At 51.0% G+C, this 24,050-nt stretch overlaps 7 protein-coding genes across 7 annotated transcripts; 3 read left to right on the forward strand and 4 right to left on the reverse strand.

Moving 5' to 3' along the window:
• Positions 1 to 265: 265 nt before the first annotated feature.
• LRP88_13120 (TUP1-like enhancer of split-domain-containing protein) lies at positions 266 to 3,435 on the forward strand (the record flags this gene model as incomplete). Its single annotated transcript, XM_083249499.1, has 2 exons — positions 266 to 3,275; positions 3,329 to 3,435. The coding sequence occupies 2 exons, from the start codon at positions 266 to 268 to the stop codon at positions 3,433 to 3,435; spliced, it is 3,117 nt and encodes a 1,038-aa protein (XP_083093833.1).
• Positions 3,436 to 4,585: 1,150 nt separating this feature from the next.
• Positions 4,586 to 6,015, forward strand: LRP88_13121 (nucleotide-diphospho-sugar transferase; the record flags this gene model as incomplete). Its single annotated transcript, XM_083249500.1, has 3 exons — positions 4,586 to 5,086; positions 5,143 to 5,407; positions 5,465 to 6,015. The coding sequence occupies 3 exons, from the start codon at positions 4,586 to 4,588 to the stop codon at positions 6,013 to 6,015; spliced, it is 1,317 nt and encodes a 438-aa protein (XP_083093834.1).
• Positions 6,016 to 8,478: 2,463 nt separating this feature from the next.
• On the forward strand, positions 8,479 to 10,071 carry LRP88_13122 (nucleotide-sugar transporter-domain-containing protein; the record flags this gene model as incomplete). The annotated part of the gene is made up of 5 exons (XM_083249501.1): positions 8,479 to 8,565; positions 8,628 to 8,657; positions 8,708 to 9,016; positions 9,073 to 9,750; positions 9,805 to 10,071. 5 exons carry the CDS (start codon positions 8,479 to 8,481, stop codon positions 10,069 to 10,071), a joined length of 1,371 nt encoding a protein of 456 aa, XP_083093835.1.
• A 727-nt stretch (positions 10,072 to 10,798) lies between these two features.
• Positions 10,799 to 12,247, reverse strand: LRP88_13123 (mannose-1-phosphate guanylyltransferase; the record flags this gene model as incomplete). The annotated part of the gene is made up of 3 exons (XM_083249502.1): positions 10,799 to 10,825; positions 10,876 to 12,126; positions 12,182 to 12,247. 3 exons carry the CDS (start codon positions 12,245 to 12,247, stop codon positions 10,799 to 10,801), a joined length of 1,344 nt encoding a protein of 447 aa, XP_083093836.1.
• A 3,713-nt stretch (positions 12,248 to 15,960) lies between these two features.
• On the reverse strand, positions 15,961 to 16,281 carry LRP88_13124 (uncharacterized protein; the record flags this gene model as incomplete). The annotated part of the gene is made up of 2 exons (XM_083249503.1): positions 15,961 to 16,078; positions 16,133 to 16,281. The coding sequence occupies 2 exons, from the start codon at positions 16,279 to 16,281 to the stop codon at positions 15,961 to 15,963; spliced, it is 267 nt and encodes an 88-aa protein (XP_083093837.1).
• Positions 16,282 to 18,081: 1,800 nt separating this feature from the next.
• Positions 18,082 to 18,566, reverse strand: LRP88_13125 (Endoribonuclease L-PSP/chorismate mutase-like protein; the record flags this gene model as incomplete). The annotated part of the gene is made up of 3 exons (XM_083249504.1): positions 18,082 to 18,228; positions 18,277 to 18,464; positions 18,515 to 18,566. The coding sequence occupies 3 exons, from the start codon at positions 18,564 to 18,566 to the stop codon at positions 18,082 to 18,084; spliced, it is 387 nt and encodes a 128-aa protein (XP_083093838.1).
• A 4,830-nt stretch (positions 18,567 to 23,396) lies between these two features.
• On the reverse strand, positions 23,397 to 23,954 carry LRP88_13126 (uncharacterized protein; the record flags this gene model as incomplete). The annotated part of the gene is made up of 1 exon (XM_083249505.1): positions 23,397 to 23,954. One exon carries the CDS (start codon positions 23,952 to 23,954, stop codon positions 23,397 to 23,399), a length of 558 nt encoding a protein of 185 aa, XP_083093839.1.
• Between the last annotated feature and the right edge of the window lie 96 nt (positions 23,955 to 24,050).

Here is a 24,050-nt window from a genome sequence, read left to right on the forward strand (position 1 = left end):
ACCCTGGCTTTTTTTGATTGACGGAGCTCGAAAAACGCGACAGCGCGTCACATCCAACATTCAACTCCAACTTTAGCATCGCCATCACCAATTATCACCCAACGCTCTCCACGTATTTCACCGATTATCGCTATCGCATCGCAATCAACTTGATCGCGAACCCGAGACAAACCACCTCCGACATCGATCCCGATCCCGCCGTCCCTCGGCTCAAGGGTACCTCCCATCGCGATCGTCCCTCGGGCATGTAGCTCGCCCTTCCAACATGCACATCATCAAGCCTTCATGGCTGAGCCATAGTGGCGAGCAAAAGGACTTTGAGGTCTACAGCTGTCATGTTTCTCCCGACGGGAAACGTCTTGCGACAGCAGGTGGCGATGGACACGTGCGAATCTGGTCGACCGAATCCATCTACAATGCCAACAACTCCGACTACAACAAGCCACGTCAGCTTTGCCATATGAGCCACCACCTTGGCACGATTCACTCGGTTCGATTCTCGCCTAACGGGCGCTACCTTGCCAGCGGCGCCGACGACAAGATTATCTGTGTGTATCATCTCGACAAAGGACCTCCCACGGCGACGTTTGGCACCAACGAGGAACCCCCGGTTGAGAATTGGAAGACGTACAAGCGCTTGATTGGCCACGACAACGACGTTCAGGACCTCGCATGGTCCTACGACTCCTCGATACTTGTCTCGGTTGGCCTCGATTCCAAGGTCGTCGTCTGGTCCGGCCATACCTTTGAGAAGCTCAAGACACTGCCCGCCCACCAGAGTCACGTCAAGGGTATCACATTTGACCCTGCCAACAAATTCTTTGCGACCGCTAGTGACGATCGGACCATCAAGATTTTCCGATTTACCTCTCCTGCGCCCAACGCGACTCAGCATGACATGGTTAACAACTTTGTCCTAGAGACTACGATTAGTGCGCCATTCAAGAGCTCTCCTCTTACAACATACTTCCGACGCTGTTCTTGGTCCCCTGATGGCAACCACATCGCCGCTGCCAATGCCGTGAACGGACCCGTCAGTTCTGTCGCTATCATCGAGCGGACGAGATGGGACAGCGAGATCAACCTGATCGGCCACGAGGCCCCTACCGAAGTCTGCATGTTTTCACCGCGACTTTTCCATACAGTAAAGCCGGACTCAAACGCAGCATCTGACGGTAATACTGGGTCGCTTGTGACGGTTATTGCATCGGCCGGTCAGGACAAGACTCTGAGCATATGGAATACAAATACATCAAGACCCGTGGTTATTCTTCAGGACCTTGCGGGGAAGTCGATATCCGACCTGGCATGGACTCCAGACGGTCAGACCCTGTACGCCTCGAGTCTCGATGGCAGCATCGTGGTTGCCAAGTTCTCCGAGGGTGAACTGGGCTGGGTTGCGCAGCCTGAGGAGAACATCAAGGCCCTACAGAAGTATGGCGGTTCGAGAAAGGGAATGGGCATCGCAGAGGATGTCGAGGGTCTCTTGCTGGAGAACCAGAGTAAGGCGGGCGAGTCACGAGCTGTTGAATCGAGGATGGGTGCGCTGATGGGCGATTTTTCCGAATCGACAAAAGAGTCGACACCAGTCACTAACGGTACCAAGCCAAGCGCAGCTTCAAAGCCGACAACAAACGGTCAGACAGAACCAGAAAAGGAGCCAGAAAAGCAGCCAGAAGAGACAGCGGACAAGACTGCCGAGCGAGTCAAGGAGCTTAAGTCACGAGTCACCATCGGCAAGGATGGCAAGAAACGTGTGGCCCCTCTGCTGGTATCCTCATCGGGAACTGGACAATCCTCATTGCCCCAGACACAACTGGTTGGTACGACTACTACCAATAAGACAGCCCAGAATGATGCGCCAACTACTGTCCTCGACCTCACCAAGCCATTCGATGGGCTGCCCAAAGGGGGCATTGCTGCCATGTTGCTTGGTAACAAAAGGCGTATGAACGTCGAAGGCGATGAGGAGGATGAACACGTCTCAAAACGAGCAACAACCGGTCCAGTCCCTATTGTCACGAATGGCCCCGACGGCGCTGAACCTGCTACTCTTACGCCTGTGCAGAATGGTGTGGTCCCAACGCCCGAGTTCCTCCGACCAGCCGTGTTGAATCCTTCTATCGCGTGGGCCTCGGTCAGACTGGCCGTGCCTAAGGTGAGGTCTCACATTCTGCGGCCGTTGGAGAGGGGTGTTCTCCAAGGGGACGGCTCTCTGGAAGACGCAACCAAGGTGGCAGAGAACATCATCCTGGAAGCCAAGAATGACGCCAACCCAAGGGATCCCTCGCACGTCATGGTCACTAAAAGGGGCGCTCTTATCTGGGAAGAATTCCTACCGCGAGCCATCATTCTGGTAACAGCAACTAAGCATTTCTGGGCTGTGGCCTGCGAAGATGGGTCCATTCACACTTGGACACCTGCAGGAAGAAGGTTGCTCAACCCGATGGTACTCGAGTCTCAACCTGTCATCCTCGAAGCTCGCGATCACTGGCTGCTCTGCATCACGGCTGTTGGCCTCGCCCATGTCTGGGACCTCAAGACGCAAACTTCGCCTCATCCCCCAGTCTCTCTGGGCCCTCTCCTGGATATTGCTACGACCTCTCTTAACCAGCACAGCGCGACGCCAGGTCCAGGAATCACGTCGGCACACCTCAACACCACCGGTCACATCATTGTCACATTGAGCAATGGCGATGGCCACTACTACGCTCGAGAGATGCACATCTGGCAACGTCTCAGCGAAGCCTGGTGGGCTGTTGGTTCTCAATATTGGAACTCCAACGACTCCTCCATTTCCGCCTTGCAGTCTACCGCGGTGGGACCGAACTCCAAGGAAGGCAAAGACAAGGATCCTGGCAAGCCTACGGTATCTTCGGGCATCATCCCATTCCTCGAGCGACATACAACCAACGAGTTCCTCCTCAAGGGCAGGTCCTACAGCTTGCAGCGTATCATCAAAATGCTCGTGCAGCGCAAGGAGGCTGAGAATCTGGAGAGCAGTGTCAGCATAGCGCATCTGGAGAACCGAATCGCAGGTGCCATGCAACTAGGAGCGCAGGACGAATTCCGGCTCTATCTGTTCATGTACGCCAAGCGACTGGGTGCCGAGGGTGCCCGAGGCAAGGTGGAGGAACTCCTCAACAGTCTCATGGGTGGCATCCTTGATGATGATGAGCAGAAGAAAGACAATGCCCGTGGTTGGTTCAGCAAGGAGGGCGATCTGTGTGGTTGGGATCGAAAGGAGCTACTCAAGGGTGTGGTGATGATTCTCGGTAAGTTCATTGTAGGCGTTTATACATGGAATCAAGGAGCTAACAAGATACAGGCAAATACCGCGAGCTACAACGATTGACGGTTCAATACGCGAGAGTGCTGGACATCAGCCCAGAGGACGGCTCGGTAGACGTGGAGTCGATGGACGTGGAGACTTGAGGGACTATTGTAACCTGTACCAGTATAGCTGCCTCTCTGTCTATGGCTTGATCAAAGGGGCTGATGAGGCTTGTTTTCTGCTTGGGCGAGGCCGGCGTTCGGGATGCATCTATTGGAGAGGATGCTTGTGGGCGATTTCAGGTTGGGGACACGGGCGGTAGGATATCGCTGATTGTTGATACAAGGACCAGTTGAATTTTTCAAGACGGCTTCTTCTTTCTTCGCAGAAGGGGATTTCTAGGTAATCGAGTGTAGAAGCATGGAATCACTGTCGCTTCTCAGTACTTCATCTCCGCGTGATCAAGGACAGGCCAAGAATCTCTGCCTCGCTATCTCTTCAGAACACCTGCCTCGACCTAGCACAACAGCTTGCATGCATCTTGATTCAAGCCTCTGCCTGCTGTGAGGTATGTCGCACTCGCCGCGTCATTGAGGTTTTTGCTGATCAGTGCTGCAGGTGCAGGCTGTTCCTTGAGGGTGATTCGCCCTGAACAATTGCCGGTTTCATGCTCTTTTCTCCCTTCTTTCACACTGACACATCTTCAATATTGTCCCTTCAATGATCATCTTCCAAATCAAGCTTGAATAGGCCAACTGCCTCCTACTGATGCCTGAATGAGCGGCCTGCTAGTGTTCATCTGAGATCCATCGGACAATCTCCTCCGGCATCGGATATTTTCTCCCGTCTCGCTCCTGATCTCGGCCTCAAGATCGTGGAGTTCCTGCCTAAACCTCAGATCGAACAACCACGAGCGGGATCTCGGTCAAGACTGGCACTGCTCGCAACTGCCCCCTCAAGCTCGGGTCACATGCATCTTCATTCTCGCCTCAGGCTTCACCTACAATAAGGTTGAGGATCTTATTCTTCTCCCCCCTCTTTCTGTTCTCGTCATTTATTTATCCTTTTGATTCATCATTCTACTTCATTCAACCTTGAATTGAAACAATCTCCGCCTTCGGCACGTCTGAGACGTCAACCTGATACCTTTTCCCCACGCTCCTTTTTCATTTTCCTTTCTCTGAACTCCTTTTCGTTCCTTCTTTTCTCTGCCCTCTCGGTCTGCTCCCTGTTCGTACCTTTGACCGTACGCCTACCCCTCTCATCACTTGAACTCGAACAAACCGCCTGAACAACGAATCGGTCTTCAACATGGCGAAGCTTCATCTGTCGGCCGTGTTGTGGGCATGGGTCATGGTCCTTGTTCAGTTCACATCGCCTGTACGTGGCGGTTCCTCGCCTCCGTCTGCTGAGGGGGCTCCGCGGGCCGCCTTGGTAACCCTCGCCCACGACTACGACCTCGACGCGATGCTCTTCACCATGCAGCAACTCGAAGAAAAGTTCAACAACCGATACCAGTACCAGTGGATCTTCTTCAGCACCGAAATGCTCAGTGACGACTTCAAGGAACTCACGTCCAATGCTACCAATGCCACCTGCATCTACGAAGTCATCCCCAACGAGAACTGGGTCATTCCCGGATGGACTGATCCATCTCAGGTTCCGAACTCGCAGGAGAACAACATCGAAAACGGCGCCGAGACACGAAAGCCGATTGCCAACATCCGCCAGATGAATCGCTGGAACTCGGCCCCGTTTGCCAAAGAGAGACGTCTTCGTGACTACGACTGGTTCTGGAGAATTGAGCCTGGCGTAAGTGGTATTTCTGGTTTATGGACTCGGAATAATTAACTTATGGCGATTTCCAGGCCCAATTGACCCAGGACATCCCCTTTGACGTTTTCCGCTTCATGCGAGACAACGGCATCGCCTACGGATTCAACCCGGCCATCTTCCAACGCACCAACCTGCGAGATATCTCCCCTCGGATCAAGTCATTTGTCGACAAATACCCGGATCTCCTGCACGAAGATGCCGACATGTCGTGTCTTCTGGGTAATAAGTCGGACCCAGCGATGCGACCTTGTGATTCGGATGACGACATTGACGACCTTCTAGAGGATGAGGACAAGAGTGGACTAAAGATGCGGATCGCCTAGAAGGACCGTCTCGGCCACAAAAACAACCCAGACTCTGAAGCGTCACGGAATGGCGAAGTCGATGAGGGCGCTTCCTCTTTCAGTGTGTGCTTTGCTTCTTGGATGACTGAAATCTCTGGAAGCAACCTTTACCCAACGTTTGAGATTGGATCTTTGGCATTCTTCCGCAGTGAGAATCACATCGCCTTTGTTGACCATCTCGGCAGTGACAGCAACTTGGGGCATCACCAAGTTGGCGATGTTTCACTTGGTTCCCTAAGCGCTAGCTTGATGCTGCCCAAGCAGAGTGTCTGGAACTTTCGCAATCACATTGGACATGGACCAAGCCCGGCCCAAGCGACTCCGTATCCCGAGAGTAGCGCCAACGCCAACATTGACTCGGTCAGCTGGATGGTCTGGAGCTACGATCCTATGGAGGCAAAGACGGCACTGCTTGCCGATTGGGAAGTGATTATTCAAGACTTGATGCAGCAGGCAGAGAAGCCTGGACTGAAGTCAGGTCGCACGACAGTGCTTGATGAGGGAAACCTGGTGGCTCGTCTACGGTATGGACTACTCATATGCATTGAGGTGACGATTTGAAGAGAGATTATTTGGGTGAGAGAAACAGATGCGAGCTATTGCACAAGCTGGATGGACGATTGGGGATCAAGGAGTGATATGTCTAGCAACAGCTGAGTACATTGTCTCGCAGGCCGAGAAGGCACAAATAGAGGTTTATTACCTTTGACTTTGAGGATGCTTTTGAGTAGGATGGTTCTGAGTGAGCGGTGAGTGATGGATGGTACAGTATCATGCGGTATCTCGGGTATTTTGTCACTGGATCATATCACAAGATCATATATCTTGAAGCTAAGACGTTGAAGATGACCCAGGGCACATCAAGTTAGTCCAGTCCCGTGCAACGGCGCGTCTGTACTAAGCCGCAGTTTGTGTCACTAAAAGACTGGATTGATTGCCGTTACGGATCTTGCATCTTGAAGGCATGGTTGACGTCAAAAACGGTGACTACGTGGCTGGGTCGCGTCAAAGCCATGCGCGTTCTACGTCACCAGGCATGACGTTGAGGTAAACGTTGGACAAGAGGGAAGTTGACAGAAACGGATTACGCCATGACTAGTGTATCAAGGAAAGGTGATTTATTAAAAAGCAGAGCTCGTAACAATAGATTTATCCCCGCGTATTTGTATCAAATCAATGACGCACGAAACAATGAGCCAGTTTGTTTAGCGGAAACTCGGCCTCGACCCAAGAGTTGAAAGTGGAGGTTTGTGGGGTTGGGGATGAGGATCGGCGCCGGAGACGGGATCGGACCCGGGGGAGGGGGGGAAGATGCTTGTGAAGCCGAGGAGATGAGTTTGATGAAAAAGTGCGGAGAAGGAAAATATATTTGGACATGTGCTGGGTTTCCAGGTTGGTTTGGCGTGAGGAGGTGGTGAAGCTAAGCTAATGGGTGGAGATGTGTTGTATATTGATGTGGGAGCGGAGTGTCTAGCCTTGACGAGAGATACATCTCACGTTAACTGAGCGGACTATCAGGCTGGAAAGAGATCTCACCCAGTTCCAGACCATGGATGCTCGTGCGCACGTATCCATCGGCTCAGCCCAGCTCAGCCCAGCCCACACCGACACGGGTTCACATGTTGTGTTGTAAGGTCACTCGTGAAAGCATGGACACACCCTGATGCCCTCTTCGTTCTCGAGCTATTTCCCCGCTCAATAGTGGGAACAGGGGTAAGGTAGCTAAGCCTTGCTTTGACTCCCACCGCTTGACGGGGTTCCAGTTTTGTCTAGACGACGAGATGAAGCTCCAACAATGGCTGCTGTTTCTCATGTTTAATACGAGTTTCTTAGCACGCCGGTTTAGAGACACGAGGACCTAGGTAAAGCTTTTTTCTTTAGTTCCTGACCCGGCCGGAGAAGAAAAGACATGGGGTGCATCCTGGTGGATAAGGGGTCAGGGGCACTTTTGGGAATTGTGACAGGGGTTGGTTTAAGGTGCTTGGTTGGGTTGTATGCAACCATTTTTTTAATTGTTCAATTAAAGAAAAGCATAATTAGACATTTAAAAAGGAGGAAGTGAATAATAGAAAGCTGTTAGAGTAAAAAAAGGGGTCATCCAATCGTTGACAAGCTCCATGAAAAGCTTCATTGTGCTGAAGAAACAAGAAGCAATGGAAGGAAGCAGCTGTGCCCCTGTCCTGCCCTGTCAGGCCCAGTCCCCCCCCGCCACCAAAAAATAGTGGGGAAAGATGGGAAAGGGCACACCACATGCGTTCCTGCCCTCCTCAGCCTGCCTTACCGTACTTCTGCCCATCTCCCCTTTTTTGCTCATTGAATGACAGGGGAAAAGGACTTGGTTGGTTCGGTACACTTTCCATGCTTGTACTTTTTCTTTCTTGGCATTTTTTCTTCTTCTTGTTCTAGACTCTTGTTTCACTCCCCCAGGGTGTGTCTCTTGTCCTATGCAGGCTTCCTTTTTTGAGGATCCTCCTCCCCGCCTCTTTTCCCTCTCCTTCCTTCTTTCTCCCTTGCTTCGATTTTCCTTTTTTCTCTCCTCTCCTCTCTTCTCTTTATTTCTAGTTAAACTCGGTACAGCTTGATTTCCGACATCTTTTTCGAGAGTGCGAAAAACCCTTTGAGCACGGACACGCGAACGACGCCGAGAGACGACCGAACCCCTCGAAATCTTGGCTCCCGAGCCTTGGCAGCACGGCACGCGCTTGCGATCGCGGAGGGGCCTCGACCAAGTCTCCGAAGGAAGAGGAGCTACAGCTATTGACGTCAATTGAGCGACGCAATTATTCGAGGGGCGCGAAGAGGACGGTCTACATCCATCGACCCAGCAAGCAAAGTCACAGAAAGCCGCTTTCGTTGTTGCTGTGTCGCATTGCACCTTCGGCAACTACCGTCGCAAGTTGGCTCGTCGCGGTTTCAGGCGCATTTCACTCCTTTAAACCCAAGGTCGCCGAGGAGATACACCTCTTTTTTCTTCTTTCTACAGCATCGCGTTGCGTTCCCTTGGGATTCTATTAAGCTTGAACCATGGCGATCCTCCAGTTCCCTAAAGCTCCAGCTGCGAACCAGGGCACCTTCCTGGGGCTCACCAAGAAGCAATGGTCGCTTACAACGGTATGATCAAGCTCTGCCAGCTTCTGGCATGTGGGATTCTTTTGCGCTGACTCCTGTTATAGCTGACCTTTCAAAATTCTGCCCTCATCTTGGTATGCGATCAAGCTCTACAGCTGTACAAGCCGGTGCTAACGACTTACAGATCATGCACTACTCCCGCATGATGCCTCCGACCGGCGACCACCGCTACTTTACCTCGACCGCCGTCTTCCTCAACGAGATCATCAAGCTCGCCGTGTCCCTCTCGCTAGCCATCTACGACACCTCCAAAACCTTGGCTCCCACGACACCAGCCACCGTCCTGTTTGAACAAATCTATAACTCGGTCTTTGCGGGCGATGGTTGGAAGCTTGCCCTAACGGCCGCGTTCTATACCCTTCAGAACCTGCTGCAGTACGTGGCTGTGGGAAACTTGGATGCCGTCCACTTCCAGGTGCTTTACCAGCTCAAGGTTCGTCGTCGTGCTTCGCAATGCGCCGTCAGAACAGTGAATTGACAGAGTGCCAGATCCTCATCACAGCCCTCTTCAGCGTCGTCCTTCTCCGTCGACACCTCGGCCCTAAGCGCTGGTTCGCCCTCATCATCCTCACCCTTGGTGTCTCGGTCGTCTCCCTCCCGCAAGGCAGCTCCTCGTCTAGCCCCTCCTACGTCCCTCTGCGCCACATGACGGACCACTTCTTTCCCCGCTCGCTCCACGAACTCGGTCACGTCCCTAGCGATGGTTCTGGAAAACTGGCCAAGAGATCTGCGACCTACCAGGGCATCGACAATGACCTGCCTCCTCTTGATCCCCTCATGAACTACTCGGTCGGGCTTACTTCTGTTCTTGTGGCTGCCACTGTGTCTGGCTTGACGGGTGTCTACTTCGAGAAGCTCCTGAAAGAGAGCCCAACGCAAGCTAGTGTCTGGATCCGAAATGTGCAGCTGAGCTTCTACTCGATCTTCGCTGCTGGACTGGGTGGTGTCATTTGGCAAGACGGAGAGGGCATCAGCGAGCATGGCTTCTTCGAGGGCTACAACTGGGTCGTCTGGACTGCCGTCTTCCTCCAAGCTGCAGGCGGTATACTAGCGAGCGTGGTGATTCGCGATGCCGACAACATTGTCAAGAACTTTGCGACAAGCATCAGCATTGTCATTAGTTTCTTGATTAGCGTCTTGGTGTTCCACTTTGAAGTGTCTCTAACGGTAAGTTCTCAGCTGGAATGGTGGCGCCATCGTCGGTACTGATATCCGGTATAGTTCATTATCGGCACTTCCCTTGTTCTCCTCTCTACCTGGATATACAACGCCTCGGACCGGGTCATTCGTCGCCCTCCACCAATCCAGATCCACACCTTTGAGAAGGCGGCCATTGAACCCTACCAGACGCCTCGCAACATGGCGGCAAACAGGCTGAGCGTCAATCCACTGGACTTTGAGGGTCCCCTTGGCTTGACCACCAGTAGACCCAGCAGCCCAATGCTGCCCAGAACGCCGAGTCGTCTCAACATCAAGAGAGAGGAGTGATCTCCATTACCACTTGATAGCGAATTTGACTATTTGACTTCAAGTGAGAAATCAGTCTCGCTCGGAAAGTCACATCACGAACTCAAACGAAGACACGAATGATACGCAGCCTTGTAGCACTACATTACAGTACCTATATATAGCCTGGATCTCATTGGTACATTTCTCGGATAGATAGAGCTATTTTACCTCATACAGCCGGGACAAGAGGGGGGGGTTGGCTGGCGTGTTGGGCGCTTGACCGTTTGGGGCAAGGCAGGGGGAGTAAGCAAAAGGATACAAGACGTCGCCCCTGGAGAGGGGCATGATACGGATGAATACCCCTAGATGGAGACTTTGGATCTTGGAGGGCGTGAGGAGAGGAATAGTGTATAGCACGACTCTTAGACGGCATGAGAAGAGGAGGAATAGTGTGTAGCACGACTCTCAATGAAGACGACTCCTGATGGAGAGGACTTGGACGGAATACACGCCCATGTTGCTTTTTCTGGTATACTCACTTGATCTATCATGTGCCGCTTTTACTGTGCGCCAACTGAACTGAAACACCTTGTCTGCTTTCATGTGCTGTGCTGGTCCTGGCTATATACCTCCTCCATTACGTGCTGTGCTGCAGCTTCAACAAGCAAAGCAGATAGCATCCTAGGCTTTTACCATGCGTCCATTGTCAAAAGGGACAACGTTTCTGCATGTGTCTAATGTGATGGGTGTACAGGCAGTACGGGGCTTACATGATAACTTCATTAGCGACATCCTGTTATCTGTTAGCATTGGTTCATAATCATCATGTTGTAGGTGGCGTACCCTCTTAAGCTCCTTGTACGGCAGGCAGACACAGTTCTGAACGCGAACCTCATCGCCAACGCCACAGTCCTTGCCCAGGATGGTGATACTCTGGACCTTGACACCGTTCTTGATGATACTCGTCGAGTGGCTGCCAACGGGGGTAGGGGTACCCTCGACACGAGCCCAGGCGCCAACGCGGCTACCCCAGCCAATAATGGAGTACAGAACGCAGGCGTCGTGCTTGATCTCAGAGTCCTCGAGGACAATGCTCTCCTTGACACGCGCGCCGGCGCCGATGTGGACTCGGGGTCCGATGCTCACGTTGGGACCGAGCTTGGCGGTAGGGTGGACATCGGCGGTAGGATGGATGAAGACGGGGGGCACGATGTGCGCGCTGGGAGGGGCGAGCTCGTCGCTCAGCTCAGACTGGGCGGCCTTTTGGAGGTAGAGGGCGTTGGCGGGGACAGCTGAGCCGGCCGTCTTGATCTGGCGCCAGAAATCCTTTGTCTCGTAGACAAAGAACTGCTTGTTGTCGGCCATGTCACTGAGAATATCCTGCTCGAGACGGATGACCTCGCTCTTCTTCTCCTCATCCTCGTCGTCGTCGTCGGGGAGGATGAAGCTGTTCTCGAGGTTGTCGGACGAGGGGTACGACACCAGACGGGCGGGGCGGTCGAGACGGCGCTTGATGGCGGAGCGGATCGAGGGGAAGATGGCCTCGGTGGAGAAGAGGTACACGCCGCAGTTGATGAGATTGCTGATGCGCGACTCGGGCTTCTCGACGTAGTGAAGAACACGGCGGGTGTGGGCGTCGGAGACGATGCAGCCAAAGTTTGTGGCAGCCTCGTCGCTCACGCGGGTACCGAGGATAACAGCCTCGGCGTCCTTGTCGTTGAAGAGCTTGAGCATCTCATCGAGAGGGAACGAGCAGCACACGTCGGCATTGAGGACAAACAGCCTCTCGGGACGGCCCTTGAGGATGGCATCTCGGAAGTGGTACAGACCACCAGCGGTACCAAGAGCCTCGTACTCGCGGAGGTACTTGATAGTAATGGCGGGAAACTCCTTTGCAGAGTCCTTGATAAAGTCGCGGAAGACGGACTCGTCGTAGTAGCCGATGATGTAGACCTCCTGGATCTGCTTGTTGGGGACGCGCGCGACGGACGAGAGGCAGTGCCAGATGATGGGGTGGCCGGCGACCTCGAAGAGGGGCTTGGGGACGTCGAGGGAGAGGGGACGGAAGCGCGTGCCTCGGGAGGGACCGCCGACCTGTAGAACGTTAGCTTATTTGTTGAGGTTGGAGAGTCAGGAGGTGAAGCTATACCAAGATGACGGCCTTGGTGGCGCCCTGATCCTTGGGGCGATGCGCCAGAGGAACGTGGAGAGACATGATGTCGTAGGTTTGAGGAGGAGGTCAGGAGCTCGTGAGGAAGGAAAATCAACAATCTTGCGAAAAGATTGAAGAGCTGTTGCTGGCCTGTTTTTGTTTTGTTGGTGTTGGCGCGGGATGAGGGGAGGAGGGGACACCCTGGAGAAATAAAGGCGGTCACCAAAAGGGAAATCTCAACTAAATTAGTTGCCAAAGGGAGGAGGGGCCTTCTGCACGTGTAAATAGGGGTACTGTGCCTACCCTACACTCTGGGGGAGAAGCTGGGGGACAACGCAAGAGCATCACCTTGTCCTCTAAAGGTGGGTAATAAGTAATAATAGATTGATGAAATAGTAAATAAGATAGATCTATAGTATATACGGTATTATGATATCTCTAAGCACATTTGACACAAATTTTGTGTTCAATAATTGAAAGGAGTTGGGCCTTGTTTCCCCTAGCCACAAGCGTATCAATAGCGGCTACGCCCTAGACAGCTATTCCACAGCTCTTCAAAGCAGCACTCGAGCACAAGACCAATAGCTGTTACTGTTGCAGTTACGCCTGCTCCGACCGCGATGCCGATAACCTGGGCTTTCGATAGGCCTGTGCCAGCGAAATTGTCTTGAGAATATTAGTTATCAAGACCATGAGAGGTTTTGTTGTTATAACTCATCATCGTCATCCTTGTCTTTGTCTTCGCCCTCCTCATCGTCGGCACCATCTACGACAGACTCATACCCCGTAGGTATGTCCTCCTTTCGTAGTGGATGCCACATATCTTCGCAAAAGTCGATAAATATCCCAAAGGCCTCCAAAGTCTCTTCCTTCCCGCAATGTGACCAAACACACTCCCATGTCGCCGCGATGATGGCTTTGTACGGACTCGTGCAACATTCACCACTCGTGTAGTCGCAATTGTTGGCAAATTTGTTTGGGAATTCGGTTCCGTTGTAGGAGAGGCATGTAATGGCGCAGTTGGGGTATTCGTCGTATGTAGCGTTGTGAACAACACCGTGGACGACGGGGAGCAGGCCGAGGACGAGAGGGAACAACATTGTTTTAGTTGCTTCCAAGAGGTAAAAGATTTGATGGTGGAGTTTCTGTCTTTAAAAGAGAGAGAAGAAATATTCATCCTTTTGACGCTTTTATCACCGGTTGAAGCAGGCTCTGATCCTTTTAAGCGCCTACAATATCTGCAAGGGCGCAGTTAAAATCAGGCTACGAATAGGCAATTGGGACTTTTGACACAACCACAGGAGCTTGGTAGGGCACTGTCCAGCTGAAGATGCCTGAGAGGATGCCCCGGGGGCTTGGATGAACGACCATGGCGATTGACCAGTATGCTCGGCTCGTGTGAGGCTCGGATGTCTGTTGGGAAAAGGAACCTAGGTGAGTGACGAGAGAATCAAGGCTCAGTTTATTTTGATTTGTTTATTGTCTGTGTTGTTACGTTGGCGGCTGCAGCTGCCGCGTTGCCTTGACGGGTGAGCCTGTCCATTGTCCATGGTCGTCTTCTTATATCACTGCAACTTGAGTACCATTCACCACCCGCATACAAACTCAGAGTCTCTGATAACCTTTAATGAAGAGTGATAGTTAATAATCATATGAATGTTGCCAAAGTCATAATACTACTATGAAGTAACGGAAGAGGCAGTCTTGGAAGCTCCCAAAAGTGTTGAACACCGACACCACTGTGTGTCAAAGAACGCTTTGTTGCCGTAGAAACTGCCATGGATTCCTATTCAGCGGATTCAAAACATGTTTAAGAAGTCGATCGGCGGTAAGTTGTCGAAGGTGGCTGGGGAGGCCGGCGAACCTCACTGCCTGTCGGCTGAGCTCAGCCATGGATTTTCAACCTGCGGCCACCCAACCAGAGAACCGAACCAATGACATATATCATTCTGACTGGCTGCATTTTCAAAAAAGCATATGTCACTGGGGAAAGCCTGGCCTGAAGGAGTCATCAACTGGCCGCAGCAGTCCAGAGCTGAAAAGCATTGGAGCCATGTATGCAGCTTGTGGTAGCATTGCATGGCGAGGTTTACATGGCCGCAAGAAAATTGGATAACATTGGAGTGTCTACAACTGAATACGAACCATGTTTTATCAATGTGTGTTGAAGGAGTAGTTGGTTTCGAAAACATTCTGACATGTCGCAGGGCAGGCATTGAATACGGAGAAGAGATTGTATGAGCCTGGGCTGACATCGTTCAGACATCCTAAACTGGTTGATTGCAAGGCACTTGCAGAACTTCGGATTTTCCGAGCCTGGTTTGCCTTGATGTGCTGGCCATCAGGCTGTGCTGCAAGGTGGGAGGGCTCTACAGCCTGACACCCATGGAGGCCTTGGTTGATTGTGCGCGTGCCTGGATATTGGTAAGTATATTATGCCTTGCTATTCTTTAGCAAAGTTAGGATGGTTGGTTAGGGAGCCTCAAAGTCTCGTTCTTGAGAGCAGTGAAGAGACTCCTGAACTTCTTCTGATCAAGCTGGCTGACCATGCCCAGCGAATAGCTGAAGGAGTCTTGGTAGGGGATTAATTGATTCTAAATCAAATTAATCAAATTTTTAGTTAATAAGGTGATAATACAAAACCAAGTGCAACTCCAAGGAAGTGACAGGGACTCGATTTTAGGCAGTGGCCGCGATTGATACGCATGGGTAGGAGGAATTAAGGTCTCAATCCTCTGATGCTGGCGCTGGGTGACATCGAAAACACAGTACAGCCGGTTAGACGAAGAAACCGGACGGCGGAGGGTTGCAGGTTGTAGGATCTAAGGGCCGTGCTTTGTGTGCTTCGACTCAGAGGCATCCTTCTTTCGCAGAGGTGATCAACAAAGTCAAGGTTGGCCTGGAACAGACGGACCGCGACTTCGACCATAACAGGGGGCTGCCTAAATAAACACTGAGTGTTTTAGCCATCGAGCGTATTTCGGAGTGATGACATAATAAAAATATACAAGAAATGGGCCGAAGTGATGAATGGTAATTGGATATCAAACCAAGCAGTCGATCTCCTGACAATACACACATGACCCTTGTTCATTGGTTGAGCGATGAAACTAGTAATTCAAATATTGATAACTGACGTGGAAACTCTTAAGGTGCAAGATTGTACGAGGAGAGTTATAATGGCCCTTTATTGCTCCCTGTTCTTCAGAGGCACGGCGCTTGCCATGGATGTAGCTACTGAACAACGGGGGAGATTTGAAATCACTGATGTACTGGAGTAGGGGTTTTTCAGTCAGTATAGTTGTTTCTGATGGTCTGATGGTTTGAATCCGCTGTAATATTCCTCAGGATATGCCCTTCCAAGGGGTGACTGGTATTTCTATCAATATCATCTGGTTAGCATAACACAATATCTGCAAATTCTCAAGCACTCAGCGCTGGTGGCCTGTTTCTTTCGACATGGATGCCTAACGAAGCTGAAATCGGCGAGATGAGCGCTTTTACGGCCATGTGTCGTGGTGTTCAGTGATCCCATCCACACAAGTACAGCAGCACACCAGGACTCGATACAGCTCCCCTATCACCAAGACATAATTCAACAGCACAAAGGACTCTGTCGGAACAGCCGAGTTCAATTTCGCAAGCTATCGAGCCCTCTTTTCGGGACTATGAGTAAATAGACTACTTTTCCATGTTGCTGTCGCTTTCTCAATGCTTCGATCGTGTACGTGATATGCAATCATCGAGTCGCAGAGTCTCGCAGGAATTTATCGCCTCTACTTGCTCGCAGCCTTTTCGCCTGACGATTCGGTCGCGGGTGCTGGCTTGCCTCCTCGGTAGAACCACCAGAATCCGACTCCAACGGCAACAGCACCAAGGGCAAGCAACTTGTTCCTGGGAAGATCAATTAGCCGATGAATTCTTCGATGGATCAAGGCCCAGACTTACTGGTCACCCCTCGGCTTTGGCTCCTTCGCCTCGTAAGGGTGCGGGTCTTCCTGACGAACAGCCCTCGATGTGCGGAGACCGCGTTGAACTGCGGGGAGAGGTCGAAGAGTGACCACAGAGCGAGCGACGCGGCTTCCGAGGGCGGACATGATGCTGGAGCTGTTCAATTGAGGTTGAGACTTTGCGTGTTTGTGAGCTTTCGACCCCGCAGATCAGGGAGAGAGCCGAACTGTTGAGGGGTTGGGGCAGTTGCTCTTTAAAGGAGGTGAAAGGCGGGAAATTTCATGGCGTCATGGATGCGTATGCGAGGCGTTTGAGTGAGATTATCTAGGTTTCGCAAGAGGTCACTAAATGGTATTTGGAGAAGCAGAGAGGCAGATACACAGGTAGCCACGATACAGTCGGGATACATCAGCAGTACTTGGACCCTGTCTCACTCAACCCCGGATTTCCCCCAGACGGTAGTCCCGCGGGGGTGCTGCTACCCCTGGATGAAGAGGCCGTTTCTAACTGGAGGAGGAGCTCCCTTGCATCCTGGATGACCCGAAATGCGGAGGTGAATCGACTGATCAGGGTTGCATTGTGTGTCTAACCGAGGGAATTGGGTGTTTGTCGAGCGCGAAGAGAGAAGAGGCTGCAGGATGGAGTGAGGGGCACTTTGTCTGTGAGGTACCTAAGTAAAGAAGTGACAAATTTATGATCACTTCAGGAATTAGGGTGAGGGAATATTATCATATGAATGGAAGAGTATAGCTACTATGTGAATACATTCGCACTCATTCTTGCTCATAGTTGCCTACTCTAGGACGAAATCCTCCTGAGCGTTTGGTGGTGCGAAGGATGAGGATTAGTGACCGTTTGGCCTGTCTTGTCTGTTCTCCTTACTCTCCCTGCCTCAAGACACGACACCAATCTTTCCAAGCACCCAATCGGGTATTTCATATCAAGTTTGTAACCTGTAAATCACTGCTCAACAGGCCATGTCGTCGAGAACGGGTCCTCTCCATCTCAAACTGCCGAAAACCTCCACTCTCTAGCAGGGATCGTTCCCGCCCGACGGCTCCGCAATCGACTCCACTGTCCTCGTACCGGGGAAAATGCTCTGGCATGAGGGTTAACCTTTACCGAGCAACAAGCGGTGTACATCTTTGCTCAAGAATCGAGCATCATCGTCATTGTTAACAAACCATTCATTTCATTGTGATGAGACTGAAGCCTCTCTGGTTCACTTCCCCTCCCCGCCTGTGTGCCGCTGATGAATTCTTCTAGGCAACTTGGACCCAGCGAAGAGAACGAAAACAATCGTTTCTATCGAAGCTCCTCCACATCTGCTCCGAAATCACGCCACCGTCTTTTCTTCTGGCTGAACGATGTCTCTCGTGAGACTCTCTGGGAGGGCGAGCCCTCTTATTGCGGCAGCTATACAAGGCCAAATAGTGGAAATGTGAGCCTCGCAGGCAAGATGTCACCCTTCATCTTTCCAGGGGAGAATAAATGGAAGGCCGTTATCCTCCCTATGGAAGATGAAAGATGCTGTCTTGCCTGTAAGACTTATCTTTCCACTATTTGATCTTGTATGGCTGCCACGAGACGAAGGTGAAGAAGAAGAAGGCTTTGGAAGTGTTGCAGTATTGTTATTGTGTTATCTCGATGACGTGTCCGCCGTGCACAGGGTCAAAGAACACAACAATGAGCACATGATAGCAAAACCGTGTCATATGTTTATTATTGTGTTCTTTCATCTTGTGCACGGCGGACACGCTATCGAAGTAACAACAAAAGAAAATTCATCTAATAGTAGATAGCTCCCTTGCGCTCTGAGATCACTACTATCAAATAACAGAAGGATATATTCATAAGAATTTGTCAAGGTTAGACAATTATCCTCGGTGGGCAGTGTGTCAAAAGGCAAATGTGGTGTGCCAAGTATGCGTTCCCATGCCAAATATCTACTGTACAGCAATAATATCCATCTCCAGGCTTGCACCCAGTGGCAGCTTTGTTACCTCGCAGGCGCTCCGAGCTGGCTTGTGGGGGAAATACTCGGCATACACCTCATTCACCTCCTTGAAATCATCCATGTTGCGAAAGTAGACCTTTTATCTTGTTAGCAGGGCGCACCATCGCTGGTCTCAAACACTCACCGTGACCTTGACGACCTTGTCCAGGCTAGAGCCGGCTGCCTCCAGGACTGCCTTGGTATTCTGGCACATCTTGTGCGCCTTCTCGGCAGTGGTACCTTCGGTCAACTTGCCTTGAGGATCGGCTGGAAGTTGACCGGAAAGAAACACGAAGCCATTGGCCTTGATTGCCTGGGAGTAGGGTCCGATTGCTGACGACAGACATCAGCACCGGGTTGATGGAGTAAGAGGAGACACTTACGATGAATAGCCTCAGGGCTAAAGACCGGCTGTATGATGGCCCGGAGCGGCATTGAGGAGGAGAATGTTCGGCGAGGATGCGTGCTGGGCTCGCCGTGCTTATGGAGATTGCTTGTTAGTCTGGGGGTTAGAGTGTGAATGCTGGAAAGAGAGCTTCCAACGCGAAGGGAAGAGCGGCAGAGAGACATGATGATGAAAGAAGAACAAATTGGCCCTTTGTAGTAAGGAAAGTCTACATGAGATAAATGGGAAACGTTCCCGTGGCTATCGCGGCGTTTTGAAGTGAGGTCCGGAATCTCACTCCGTTCGGTACGTACCGCCGGAATGACATCCCGCTCATGTACCGGAGGGAGACGGAAGCCATTCCCAGCGAATGATAGACAGAGATAGATAAATACAATGTAATATTCCCGATATTTGATTCAATGGCCTACCCCCGGATCATCATCTAGCTCATCATGTCAGCTTCTATCCTGCGTTCACTCGCCCGACCCCCCTTGGCACCAAGACTCTCCACCCTTCACCAAGCACAACGTACTATGGCGACGGGAGTAGCAAAGAAAGAATGGCTTGTAATCATGCCTGATAAGCCTAATGTATTGGAAATCAGAAAGAAAGCGAAAGCGTAAGTCGCTTGAGCCGCTTACAGTATCATAATTGACATCACGCCTCGAAGGACGCACTATGAAGGCATCAAACCATTGATCGCTTCCGGGACACTACCAGCGGGCGGTGAGTGATTAATAACTAAATCAATTATTATCTAACCGGCATTGATAGGAGCTATTTTTGAAAAGCATCCTGTTGACGGAGAGCCAGTTCTATTCAAGGGGAGTGTTGTCGTCTATTCCGCCGAGAGCATCGACGAGGTGCACAGAATCATTGAGAATGATGTATACGCCACCAGCGGCGTGTGGGACCTTGAAAAAGTTCAGGTCCTGCCAGTGAGTCTAGTGTAGAGTCTACTCTTCAAAATGGATGTTACTGACCATCTGCCTTGTTACAGTATGTCCCAGCGGTTCGTGAGGCTCTTGGCAAGTGATGCCAGGCGCACAAGGTCTTGGAGCCTAGGACATAATGCTGTAATGATAGAAGACTCTTCAGTATGCAGTATTTAGCCCAGCCCATTGAATAGTACTTTTTATTAACTCTCATTTTAGCCTCTGGGTCTCACGCTATTATTCTATTTTACGTGTCTTCTTTCCTGCTGTCCCTGACACTATGTGAAAAAGGTAGAAACAGTGACTTCCAATATATTCGTCCTTACATAGAGACAGGAGAGATAAGCTGTCAAATAGGACTAGCTTAGACATTATTATACTCGATATTAGTTCCATCAGACTACACTATGGCCACGCCGTCTCTATCTCTGTTAAAGCTAAGTAAAACCAAATTGCTTTGTATTTCAAAATGGTACGAGAACTGGTATCCGAGCTCAGAGCAACGTCAAATAATACCTGTGCTCTTTGTCTCTTTTCAATGACGATCTTCCCCTTCCTGATGCTCATCATGAGGTACATCTTCATTAGAATTGGCTTCTTCAGGTACTGACTCAAAGTCATTACTTTCGTCATCCCAGTCACGAGGCCAGAGCAGCCTTCGTAGTGGTCTAGGCCAGATACCTATGCATAATAAGGCTATTTAATCTTAAGATAAGACGGAAGAAAGTGATTGCACTTACCAGTACGCACGTTGTTGACGTGTTCTTGTATCTTCTGAACCTCCTCTTCTCGCACGGCGTAGAGACCACCGATTCGAGTTTTCCAGTAGCCGAATATGAAATCAAACAGAGACTTTGCCTGATAATCCTGCTTCATGATATTGGAGAATTCTTCCATCAGGGTATTGAGGAACGCTGCGTTTCTCCTTTCCACCTCGGATTGTCGAATGTCTCTGACGGTTCTGGGGTTGCAGTTCAGAATAACCTTGAGGAGATTGCTGGTGTCTAACTTCTCAAGCATGCAACAAGTGTGCGTCATTTCGAGGGCTTCGAATGTCAAGAAGAGAACAAGCTCCAACGCTCGCGTTGAAGGCTGCGCATCCGTCACTTGCTCTCTTTCTCTCTGTCGTTTGACACGCAGTGTCGGAGTTGTGGTCGGGTCCTCAAATATGTCAAAGCCGAAGAGGAGCCTGGTAACACGGGGGGACTGAAATCCATATTGATCGCAAATCTCGATCCCTACGCAAAGCTCACACGGGTGTGCATGGGACTTATAGAGGAGCTTGAGTGGTGAGCAGCCATCACCATCAGAGTTGCACCAGCAAACGCACTTGTCGAGGTCTCCATATGAATCCCTGGCAAATTGCCGAAGAAGATCTGCGGTTAGAGACAAGTAATGATCCATATCTTGCTGATCATCATGTTTGAGATGAAAGTTTGACCCCATTTCAGCAGCGACGCGGTGGGCACCGGTTGCGGCAACGTTGAGTCCTATCCCTTGTGGATCACGAGGCATCTGTCCAAGAAGCCCATGTTGTCGGAGCCATGGTATGTTATAGAATATCCGAAGGGAGCCATCTGGCTCGCGTTGGGTGAGAAAAGACTTGTGGCAACAGCGAAATAAGAAATGCCTTTGAATGAACATAGGGGGCAGTCTTCACTGGTTGCGTATGTTGGCGTGGGTAAACCCATGCTCGTAAAAGATGGGGAAGAAGCTGAGCGACATGCTTCTGATGTGGTAAATGGTAGGAACCATGCTGTCGTTCATGGGCACTCGTATCGATGGATCAATGAACTCGCCCAATTCCTCAAGAGCGAGGCACCAGCGGGCTGCCGTGGCAAAATCTGGGATCGAAGGATCATGGTTCGAGGTGATTCCAAACTTGGCTGCCATTTCAGACAGTTGTCGGAGCCTTTCAGAGAGATGCCTGGCTATCACTGGTGCGGCTGCGTCCGTGCATTGTGAAAGAAGTCTTCCCAAGGTGTTGTAGTTGTTGTCCGGAAACAGTGTGTACCCTGCGTCAAGCAGAGTGCTTAGAGCAGGGAGAACCAAGGACAAATCAGTGTACATGGAATCAAGAGGATTGAACAGATTCCCGTTGTTTGGCATTGGTTCATAAAGTAGCCCCCGAGCACCGGCCTGAATGAGTCTCGTGAAGCCTTGTGGCCAAGGGCTTGCAAGTTGGAGCGTCGTGTAGCCATATGTTCTCTCAAATACCGAGGCCGGGGCGAGTTTGAGTTAGTATTCAAGCTCGGGCATAGACCTAAAGAGAATTGCCCAGGCTATGGGGGACACATCCGCTGCTTGCGATGCATAACTCATTAGGAGCGGATGAAGATAATCCAATTTGGAACCGACAAGTAGTTTGATGACGGATTCGTCGCCAGGTTCAATAGTATCCAGAAGGCATCTGAAAAAATCAAGCGCGACTGCCCTGTTCTTGTCGTTGTCCGGCAACCTAGATAGCAAGCCTTGCCACAGGTCGAATGAAATGAACATCCTGTACATAAATGCCCATGTTAAAATTTGGGCCTGACGGCATGTAAATGAAGACCTGACCTACCACATCTCCGCATTCTGTTTGGCCATCTCCAGAGCACTCGCATCAGCAAGCCACTGCATCATGTCGAGTGCAACTCTGAAGGCTTCTTCGTCGCATCCTTCCCATGTGCAAAAGGTGTTAAGATGAACTAGTAGGTGCTGGGCGACGTTAGCAGTTAATTTATTCTCTTCTTACATGGCCCGCTTTCGCCATCATCTATATCTGCCTAAAGACCAGGAGAGGATGTAGTCCAGGTGAGGTGGGATTGAACGCAATTACGATGAGAACAAACGAAAACATTGCGCTCTGTGAAATAGGGAATGGAATTTCTTTAGACTCACTATCCAGTACGGGCCAGGTAAAAGCGGATCGATATCATACGGCGATGCTGTCCCTTGCTCGAAACACGCTGTAATCCGCCTTCTCATGTGCAGAAGCTTATCCACCATGGTCTCTCCTTGCCCGTTGACATCGGAAGTAGGTTTTGAATAGAAGAAGTTGTGTATGAGCTGTGACACAGGGCTTCGGCCGTTGAGGATATGCACGCATCTCAAGCATGGACTTAGACTGAAGCCCCCTGCCCCCGTTGTTAAGCACATGCTAACGTCCACTAGTGTTGAGAATAGGCCTCGAAGCTGAAGATGAAATCGCGCCCCAGCCTTCGTCGTTGAGCGCTTGCGGGAAATTTTTGCAGAAGGACAGGCGACGTCATGCTCCGAGACAGTTTCATATTCAAAATAGGCTCCCCGGCTCTTCTTGAGAAGAAAACCGTCTCTCTTTTTGGGTTGTAGGGTACACCCGCAATACCTTCGACGGCGGTGAGGCTGTGGAAATTCGTTGATGATCCTAGAAGACCCGGGAACTAGGTCGGCGCGAGTTGTATACAAGTCGTAAGCTTGCTTGAGAGAGCTGGGAGGAACTCGTGAGCCTAGCGTTGCCATAAGCAGGGCATTCTAATAGCTGAAGATTAACTTGTGCTGTTTGGTAAGTGATAAAGACCCTAACCTGGTTGTGAGACCCTGTACGCACAGAGTTTGCTGAGGCGGCGTTGATCTGGAGACTGAGATCCCTTATCATTTCAACAAGGAGCTGAGTATTTGCAAGACTTTCCCTGATATCACTGCTAACAGAATCTAATTGGCTGGCTGAACGGGCTGAAAACGCCTGAACCTCTGCTTTGGTTGAGATGAGGCTGTTGCTGATATCTGAAAATTCTCGCCGGGATGTGGCCTGAATGCTGTCGAGCTGGGTTGAGTTGGCTTCAACGGCGGCTTTCAACTCGCTAGCACTGGAATTGGTGATCGATTGGAGAGTCTTCAAGGCATCGGCCTGCGAAATTCCTAGGTCCCTGGAAAAATCAGTCAGCCTAGATAAGTCTTAACTCCGGCGATGGCGCAAAGTTACAGGTCTGCTCTCTGCAGGGCGGTCGTGAGGATGCCCAACAAGGATTGGACACTCTGACGAGCACCCTCAAGCTTGCTTTTCTTCATGGGATAGATCGCCACCCGATACGTCTCCTTCATCTTCCCCTTGATGCTGCTCGAGGTGTTGACCGGGATGCCGACCTCCGTCAGCACCTCCTCCAGACTTCGAAGTTTCGCCTCAGCCTGTCGGAGGTGTTCGAGGAGTGGCTTGGCATTCTCCGGGCTGTCGGTTTCGATTCGAGCAATGGTTTGTTCGAGTGATTTGAAAACAGTGAGCAACGATCGATCCTCATCCATGCCATCGTCCACGTCCCGTTGCTGCCCTCGGACTGCGTCAGCATACTGGACGAGTCCTTGGCAGACCTGAATGCCCAGGGAGATGATGCCGACGGCGCTGCCGGCGACGGACAAGGGGTCACCCATAGACAAGGTTTCGGAGGTTCTTTCAAAGTCGTTGCTCAATAGCTGGCCTCGAAGCAGACGGCCTGCTGTCTCATCGACAGGAGAGTTGTCGGAGGGAAAAGAGTCTCGCATTTGCGGGGGCAGCTGAGAATTCATATTCCAAAGCCTGATCTGCCCAACAAGGCCGCCTCGGCGCACCGAGTGGCGCAGAAATGAGGCTGCATGAAG

The sequence above is a fragment of the Fusarium phalaenopsidis genome, assembly GCF_050370095.1.
Source record: "Fusarium phalaenopsidis strain FUZ10S chromosome Unknown contig_32332, whole genome shotgun sequence".
NCBI classification, from domain to species: Eukaryota; Fungi; Ascomycota; class Sordariomycetes; order Hypocreales; family Nectriaceae; genus Fusarium; species Fusarium phalaenopsidis.